This window comes from Cannabis sativa, chromosome 6 (assembly GCF_029168945.1).
Source record: "Cannabis sativa cultivar Pink pepper isolate KNU-18-1 chromosome 6, ASM2916894v1, whole genome shotgun sequence".
NCBI lineage: Eukaryota > Viridiplantae > Streptophyta > Magnoliopsida > Rosales > Cannabaceae > Cannabis > Cannabis sativa.
In genome coordinates this window covers 62,318,157-62,328,185 of record NC_083606.1, presented here as the reverse complement: position 1 = coordinate 62,328,185, position 10,029 = coordinate 62,318,157, and the positions used below count along the sequence as shown (strand labels likewise).

General features: G+C 29.6%; 1 protein-coding gene across 1 annotated transcript; it reads right to left on the bottom strand.

Moving 5' to 3' along the window:
• Positions 1 to 626: 626 nt before the first annotated feature.
• On the bottom strand, positions 627 to 3,065 carry LOC115695809 (uncharacterized). The gene is made up of 3 exons (XM_030622891.2): positions 2,836 to 3,065; positions 2,493 to 2,543; positions 627 to 893 (listed from the first exon to the last, which is right to left on the bottom strand). The coding sequence occupies exons 1-3, from the start codon at positions 2,963 to 2,965 to the stop codon at positions 850 to 852; spliced, it is 225 nt and encodes a 74-aa protein (XP_030478751.1). The 5' UTR covers positions 2,966 to 3,065; the 3' UTR covers positions 627 to 849.
• Positions 3,066 to 10,029: the final 6,964 nt, after the last annotated feature.

Sequence of the window (10,029 nt, the reverse complement as noted above, 5' to 3'; positions counted from 1 at the left end):
TCCTCAACCTAGCTTGAATTCAGTATCTCGATCTCAGAGTTCTTAGAATCACTACTGATTGATTTCCCAGCAGACTTCATCAATGGTTGTTCTATCGACTCTGATTTCTCCACCAATTGCATATCTGTATTCTCAAGTATCATCGCTCCTTCCTGGATCTCTTTGGCATCTTCTGTCATAGGTGAAACATTCTAGTTTAAATGGGGCTCCTTGATCTTGGATCGTGATACAGGCATTCGAGTGATTTTCTTCTTCTTCATCGAGAGAGAAGAAAGCTCCTATGCAAGCCTTTTCTAATTTATTTTTAATTTTTAGCATTTCTCTTTTGCTATAGGTTTAAAGAAAGAAAAACGTATATAACAATAAGCCTATGTTTAGGGCCCACCTAATTTAGGAGCCCAAAATAAATTTCTTTTTAAAAATACACATTTTTTAATAATTTTAAAAAATACCATACTTTTTCTTTAAAAAAAATAAAAGCACAAAAATATTTTTTTTTTTCTAATGCCCCACTAAATTTTCTAGTTTTAACTTATTGTTTGATTTCTTGTAAAGGTAAAGTTAAAATTTAATTAGAATCTTTCACTACAAATTATAAAATAGGCTTATAAATGTTAAAGCAGAGATATGATAATCAAACTTTATTGGTGGATATAAGAGTTTCACAGTATTCATATAAATACACATTATTTGGTATTGTACCACGAACTATCCAACTTAATTATCAGTAAAAGAAGACTATTTTTAAGGAGTAGTGCTATGCACAAACCAAGCTCATTCACATTAATTATTGTCTAATTATGAGCTTGATCATGATGATGATGCACCTCCTCATTGCTGCGTTCTCTTTTACCAATTTATCACTGCTTTAACATCCTTCTTAGTTGTAGAATCTGCACCAACAAATAAATTTATAAAACCACAACACAGACCAAGTCAACAAGCTTTTAACTACTACTTGCTATATATGTTAAATGTGTTCTTATACTAATACTATGGTGCTTTGAATCCAACGATCAGGTTGTTAATGGTTACCAATTTGACCACTATATATGAATCACTTGTGGTGTCTCCTCATATTCTTTCTATAAAATGGAGTTAGTTACTTAAATAGTAAGTGATTTTTTTTATTTTGGTTTCTATATATAAAGTGACCATAATGTCTTATTCTGATGTGGAAATTAAACTGTTTTTAATTAGGGATAATTTTACAAATACACAAAAATAACAAAAAGATTATAAAAAAATAATTTCACAGAATTTTAAATATTTTTACAAATTTTTTAATTTTATTTACAAAAAATACGGTATTTTCATGTTGTATTCATGTTAATTTGTTGTTAATGTTTTGTTATATGTATGTTATTTTTTGTTGTTTTTACAAATTTTTTAATTTTATTTATAAAAAATACGGTATTTTCATGTTGTATTCATGTTAATTTGTTGTTAATGTTTTGTTATATGTATGTTATTTTTTGTTGTTGTTTTGATGTTATTTAGATGTTATTTTCATGTTACTTTTATGTAATTTTTTTGTTGTTTTCGTGTTATTTTACGGAAAATCGTAAAAATATAAAAAAAAAAAAATTTATTAAACGTAAAAATATAATTTTTTTTTTTTTAAAAAAAAGTTGTGTATTATGTAATTATTCTTTTTAATTATTTATTTTTTTTGCTATTCGGAATTTTTTTTGTTTGACTTTTCAAATATATGACTATCATAATTTGTTTTTTTTTTTTTTTTTTTTTTTTTTTTTTACATATTTGAGCTGTAAAATCTGAAACTTAAAATGTTAAAATGTCATATATTATCTGACTATTTTAGAATATCTAAATTATCTTTATTAAATCTTTTGATATAAATGAGAACTTCATTAATATTATGTAATTTAGTTTTCAATAATCATATTCATAAAAACTTCTCTATTTTGAAACAGGGTAAACAAATATTTTGAAACATACCACATTTAAAAAGTACAAATTAAAAAATACCATATTGTGTTAATAGTTTTTAAGTTTCTCTCAAATTATAATAAAGATTGTTGCCCTTAAACTTTGACAAGTACCATATCACGTCCCCTAAACTTTTAAGGTCGTTAAAAATGATCCCTAAGATTATTAGATTTAAGGATTTTTGTCTAGTTTCATTTAATTTTACTATATCACTTATTGTTTAAGTATTAAATTATGCTCCGCAGACTTTGATATCTACCAAATCATGTCCCAAATTATGGCCCCTGAACTTTCATCCGTGTCAGACGATTTATTAAAGTTAAAAAAAAATCCTTAAATCCAACAATCTCAATAATTCAAGAGACATTTTTAACGACATTAAAAGTTTAGGAGACATAATTTTATCAATATCAAAATTCAGGTTCAAAAATCCTAATTAGCCTTATAATAATATATGTGCATAGATAAAACCAAAATGAAGTCAAATTTGTACAAACCAATAAATAAAACTATACTAGGCTCCAAGTGTGAGGATTTACCTGGACCACATCTGATCACGCATTTCTGCTCACAGCGTGCCGTTAATCTAGCTGCGTATTTACTATTTTACATTAAAAATAAAATAAAAATAAATTTTTACAGATAAATATTAACTACAAATTGAATAGCATTTTTCCCTTCAGCTTCAGATCTAGTAAAATTGATTGATTCTCAAGAAAACAAATCATCAGAATATTCTAGGAAAACCATATGTATCTTGTATTAGCTTCAACTTCAAGTAGATTGTTACCATTTATTAAAAACAAGATCACACAACTGAATTTAAAGTATCAATATTTGGGTATTACACATATAAGAGAGTATATTATATATTGAACTTACAGTCGCGTTGAACGCAGCCAGTTTGGCAAGCATCGATGCAATCAAAGGCGTCGGCTGCTACTATTTCTGTGTATGACAAAGCCAACAACATAATCATAGCCGCCACAACCACTGTTTTCTTCATCGTCATTTTTCTTTCTTGATCTGAAATTGCTTTACTTATCTTATCTTATATGTGTAATGTGTATCTATATTAGCGAGAGTTTTTTCTTACTTTTATATGGGTCCGGACTACGGAATAACAATATGCCCATCATCTTCGTGTCATATTACAATATGCCATTGCCACTATTTTCCTAGCAAATTTTATAGTAATTATAAGGGATATTTGCGGCATAAATACCATATATTTTCAATTTTATACACTTAAATATTACATGTTTTTTTTTTGACGGATTAAATACCTTAAGTTACATTCCCGTTACTTCTGTCACTACTTTTCTGTTAAATCCTATTCAAACATAGAGTATTTGCAGCATAAATACTTGATGTTTTAAATTTCATACACTTATATACCACGTGTTTTTTCTTCTGACGGATTAAATACTTAAAGTTACATTTACATTACCTTCATCACTACAAGTCTCTTAAATGGGCAAAGATGCAAAATGACCCTAAATCTAACAATAAAGTTAATAAATGTCCTTTTTTTAAAAAAATTAACGAAATGTCTATTCTGTTAAAAGTTTGATAATGAAATTACAATTATAACCTTGAATAATCTAGTTTATCGTTTTTATGTGCAATAATATATTAAAAAAAACTGAAAGGTAGTATATATATATATATATATTTTGAAATAACTGAAAGGTAGTATATCAGTTTCAGATTGTAGTATATTATTTTAATGTGGTATGGTATATAATGAACGAAAGACATAAATTAAAAAATATGGAATATTAGTTTAAGTTTGAGGTATAGTTTTATTTCACTAGGAAATATTGTCTTTATGTTCATTAGTATATCATGAGGAAAGAAAAAGAAAAAGAAACATGTGGAATATTAAATTAACTTTTTGGTATATATATATATATATTCCACTATACTGGTGGTATATTAATTTTTCACTATAATAGTTATGCTTATGATTGCAGAATATAGTTTTTATATGCTATTGTATATTGTGAAAAAAAAATCATTTAATAGTATATTAGTTTAAGTTTATGGTATATTTATATTGGTCTAAGGTATATCGTTTGTATGTGATATGTATATCGTTAAGGATAGAAAGGAAAAAAAATATTAAATATTAATTTAAGTATGAGGTATAGTTATATTTGACTGACGTATATTGATTTTATGTTCATTGATATTTCATGAAGGACAGAACAAGAAAAAAAAAACTTGTGGAATATTTAATTAAGTTTTTTGTATAATTTTTTTTTCACTATGCTGGTGGTATATTAATTTTTGACTATGGTATATCTGCTTATGATTGCGGTATAAGTTTTTGTATGCTACTGTATATTGTGGAAACAATTCATTTAATAGTATATAGGTTTAAATTTGTGATATATGTATATTGGTTTAAGGTATATTGTTTGTATATCATACGATATATATTACTAAAAAAACTAATTATATGCTTAAATAACATATTATAACCTTGAATAATTAAGTGTTTGGTATAGTTATTTTGCACAATAGTATATCGTTTTTATGTGCAATAATATATTAAAAAAAACTGAAAGGTAGTATATATATATATATATATTTCTTTTTTTGAAATAACTGAAAGGTAGTATATTAGATTAAGATTGTAGTATATTATTTTAATGTGCTATGATATATAATGAACAAAAGATAGAAATTAAAAAATATGGAATATTAGTTTAAGTTTGAGGTATAGTTATATTTTACTAAGAAATATTGTATTTATGTTCATTAGTATATCATGAAGGAAAGAAAAAGAAAAAAAAAACATGTGGAATATTAAATTAAGTTTTTGGTATATATATATATTCCACTATACTGGTGGTATATTAATTTTTCACTATAATAGTTATGCTTATGATTGAAGAATATAGTTTTTATATGCTATTGTACATTATGAAAAAAAATCATTTAATAGTATATTACTTTAAGTTTATGGTATATTTATATTGGTCTAAGGTATATCATTTGTATGTGATACGTATATCGTGAAGGATAGAAAGGAAAAAATGTTGGAAATTATTTTACCAGGATCTTAGATCTACTCACAAGTATGTTGATTAACACCCTAAATATGAACTTCTAAAACGATGAAATAAACACATATAAAGTTTAGTAAACCTTACATTGGGTGCAGCGGAATATAATGACTCCTTCCGTTCAGATATCTAGCCCTTGATTCCTTTCTGTAGCAGAGCATTATCAAAATCTGAATCTGGATCTCTTTCTATCCTTCTTTAGTGCTGAAACTCTTTCTTGTTCAATGTCTTTCTTCACGATCTTCCTCACTATGATTGAGGTATCACTTGCTGTGTGTGGGCACTACTCTAACACTAAGAAATTTCGAAATTAAAGAGGGAAGAAAGAGAAGAAGGTAGCGGCTAGGTATAGAGAGAGAAGGCTCAGGTTTTTCTCTGAAGGAAAAAGTAGAAAATTTAGCGTAAATTTCCTGAAGCCTTCACTATCTATTTATAGCATTCTAGTAGGGTTAGGTTTGAATTATTTGGCATTAAAATAATGAAAATATCAGATGAAAAAACCCTACAAAAGTGGCCGACCCTATACAGTATGGATTTGGGCCTCACTTTTTGCAATTTTACAGTTTTATCATTTCTACATCTCATTTTCTCAAAAATGCCAATTTTCAAATTCAACCATTTAAATGCCAATTCTAACTATTTAATAACTATAAATAATTATTAAATAATATTGTCATTTATCATATTTATTAATTGAACCATACAAAGTATCATAATTAACAAAGATGCCCCTAAAACTCTTTCTTTACAATTTCGCCATTACTTAGTGAAAAATTCACAAATATACATAGTCTAATTTGAGAATTATAATTGATTAATCAAAACCAATTATATGAGTCTTACAAGCAATATTATCTCAACTAGTTGGGAGACCATGGGTCTATATAACCGAGCTTCCAATAAGCAGATAAAGAATTTATTACCTAAATTTACTGACTTATTAATTCTTCGTTGAATCCACGCATAGAACTTAGAATTGCACTCTCAGTATATAGAATGCTCTATATGTTCCACCATATAGACACATCATTAGTTATCCATTGTTATAATCCTAATTTGATCAATGATCCTCTATATGAATGATCTACACTGTAAATGGATTAGATTACCGTTACACCCTACAATGTATTTTATCCTTAAAACACTTAACCCCGTATAAATGATATTTCAGCTTATGTGAAATGAGTACTCCACCATTTATTTTCGTTTGGTCAAGCTCGAAGGAGATCATCCTTTACTTACTATTCGCCAGATAAAAGCTATAGATTCCATGTTTATGTTAGCGCTCCCACTCAATTGCACTACCGTGTTCCCAAAATGTACGTATCACCCTGACCCAAAAGTAGGCTTAACTAACAAATCAAAGAACATGAATAGCCTCTTGAGATCGAGCCTAATCATAACAGGATTAAGATCATTTTATCTAGGATCAAGTAGGCGATATTGACTTGAATAGATATTACGGTAAGTTTAATAAATCTAAGTCAAAGTTCAATATCGGTCCCTTCTGATGCATACTCCATGCATCCAACCGGAGCTTTACTTTAACCAATGCTCTGGAAAGAACATAGCATTTCTCCAAATGCAAGTAAACTCTGTTGTAGATTATCATATCAGTAAAACCCTGTGTCTGATAAATCTAGGAAACTTTATTCACATAGTCATGTTTACTTTCCAATATGTTGACAACACAATAAACAGGATCAAGTATGTGAAAAGGGTTTCAAATGAATTCATACATTATGTACATATAATCATGAAATAAATCATGTGAACCATGCAACATTAAATGTTATTTTTGATCTATATTAATAAGTAAATCTGATTATATTGAAATGAGTTTTATTTAGGTCATAAAACCCAACAAACTCCCACTTGCACTAATATAAAACAAAAAGTGCATTTCAAATAATCTCAACACCTTGATATACAAATCAAGTGTAGTAGTAGTAAACTCCTCGTAATAGGATCTGAAAGGTTGAATTAATCACAACCTTTTCTCCACCATTACTCTTCCTTAATCACAAAATCATTGATAATATGAACTTCCTCTCTATATGTCTACTCTTTTTGGGATACTGGATTCTATACCTTTGGCAACTACTTTTGGTTAATCAGGAAATAACACTAGTAGTTTAGGCAAATTATGAATGGTGCCAAAGATGTATAGAACTTTCCTTAGACTGAATAAGTACCTTTCCTGCAACTTTAACATTCAGTCCCTTTCTGGTAGACCTAGAGACTTTAGATAGGTTTTTACACTTGTCCAAAATCACTATTCCACCCTAGGGTAATCACCATCTTATCAGAAAGTTTTTCTAGCACAAAGGCAAATCTCGAAATGTGATGTGGTGTAGTCTAAGAGTTTTAAATACACTCTTATTGACTAACATATAGTTCATCTTCTTAATCTTAAGATTTACTTGATTGTCTTCCAATGTTCATCTTCTGGATTAATCTGATACCTACTCATTACTCGCACTCAACAGTAGGTGTTTGGTCTAAGGCATACAAAAGCATATCTAAGACCTCTCACTGTTGATTTAAGAAATTCTTTCATGGCTTTATCTTTTCTGGAATAGTTGAGACTTTTCCTTAGATAAATAAAATCTATGTCTAAGAAGTTGTGAAGCTTCTATAGATTGCCATTAGAAAGAAAAATGCTTCAGCATCCTACTAAAGTAAGTTGCTTGCATTAGAGTAAGTAATTACCAGGTATACCACAAGTCATAGGTTTAGATAAACTCAAACCTATAATACTAGGAACAGGAAGTTTTGTTAAGTCCTTTGAATAGACTTATAAACACGAAACTTCCTTTTATGTCCTTGTAATAGAAAGTTTAGGTTACTCCATGTGAATGGATTAAACCATAGTTCTATTGGCTTTTCTTCTTAGTTTCTTATCTTGACAATCCATTACTTGTTTAAACTCACAATGGATTTTAATCACTAGTGTCTTCCAAGTCATAAGAAGGTGAGTTTCTAGAAACTCTCCCACTACGACAAGGTACCGTGAATTATGTCTAAGAAAACTAAATGGTATTAACCTCTTTGGTTGTGACAAGAAAACAGAGGCAGTGGGATTCATATGTCAAATAAGATGATAGAACACTTTTGGAATCAAGAAAAGATATCTCCTTTATTTTCTACTTGTAATACTCAATTTATATATAATGGCAATCTATATATTAACTATGTAATTTAAGTATAAATATTATTATTATGATTATAAATATGAGAACCTTGTTTTAGTAGAAGTTGTATTTATATTTGAAATTTAAGCTATTAGTAAGCTATATTTGAAAAGAAAAACAAAAAAAAAAGTTTGTTTGGTGATATTTTTGTGATTTTAATTGAATAGTTGACTTTGATATATAGTCTTTTCGGTTGGAGTGAAAATAATAGATAAATAAAAGATTTAAAATGATATATATGTATTTATATTTTACTTTTGATGAGGGATAGTGACTTAGTTGGTTTAGCCGAGATATATGAGGGATGTTATGAGATTTTTTTTTTAAATTCGAATTGGGTGATGCATATTAGATGCAACTAAGGATAGATATATATAAGATCATAGTTATAGTAGTCATATAATATACAGAAATTTTTATCTTTATGTGATATTGGAGTGAGAGAGAAAGTGATCAGAGTAGGAAGGTGATTGTGGTCTGGTCTCTTTGTAAATCGTACTGCATCTTACGTAAAAGTTTCTACTGAGGTTTGACTAGGGTATGGCTACAAAGGCTGCTATCATATATTGGATCTGAAAATAAAAATTAGTGCAAATTGAAGCAGTGAAGAGCTGGCCAAAACCAAAAACTGCAAGTGAGGTTCGGAGTTTCCTCGGACTAGCTGGATATTATAGGAGATTCGTTGAAGGGTTCGCAAAAATAGCCTCACCGTTGACGAATCTGACTCGAAAGCAACAAAAATTTGCATGGACAGATAAATGTGATGAAAGCTTTCAGACATTGAAAAATAAACTCATAACAGCACCCGTCCTGTGTGTTCCAACTAACAAAGCCAAATTTGTAGTATATTGCGACGCATCAAAGCAAGGGCTCGGCTGTGTGTTGATGCAGAATGAGAAGGTGGTAGCCTATGCCTCTAGGCAGCTAAAGGAGTATGAGACAAGGTACCCAACTCATGACTTAGAGTTGGCAGCAGTGGTCTTTGCATTGAAAATCTGGAGGCACTACCTCTATGGAGAGAAGTGTGAAATATACACAAATCACAAAAGCCTAAAATACTTCTTTACGCAGAAAGAGCTCAACATGAGACAGAGGCGGTGGTTGGAACTGGTAAAAGATTACGATTGTGAGATACTGTACCATCCTGGAAAGGCTAATGTAGTGGCAGATGCACTTAGCAGACGCCACTATGCAAGCTTATCAATGTTAAGGGCATTAAAAGTGCCGTTGCAACAGGAAATCAAGAGATCTGGAATAGAGTTAGTAACAAGAAAGCTAGCTAACCTCACAATTGAATCAAATTTATTAGAGAATATCAAAGAAGAACAAGCCCAAGATGAGTTTTTAATCAAGAAGCGGGTCGAACTACAAAATGGGAAAGCCGGGGACTTCTTAGTTAATGAAAAAGGTATTCTACTATACAAGGCAAGGGTGTGTGTACCTAAGAAAGCGGAGTTACAATCAAAAATCTTACAAGAGGCGCACACTACACCCTATTCTTTACACCCAGGATCAACCAAAATGTACAATGATCTGAAAGGTAGGTATTGGTGGCCGGGTATGAAAAATGATATAGCCGAATTTGTAGCAAAATGCCTTACCTGCCAACAAGTTAAGGCCGAACACCAGAGACCTGCACGGCTGTTGCAATCTCTTGATATTCCTGAGTGGAAATGGGAAGATATTGCTATGGATTTTGTGACAGGGTTACCGAAGAATAGCAAACAACAGGATTTTGTCTGGGTGATTATTGACAGACTTACTAAATCAGCACATTTTCTGCCTGTGCGCACTAATTACAATGCAGA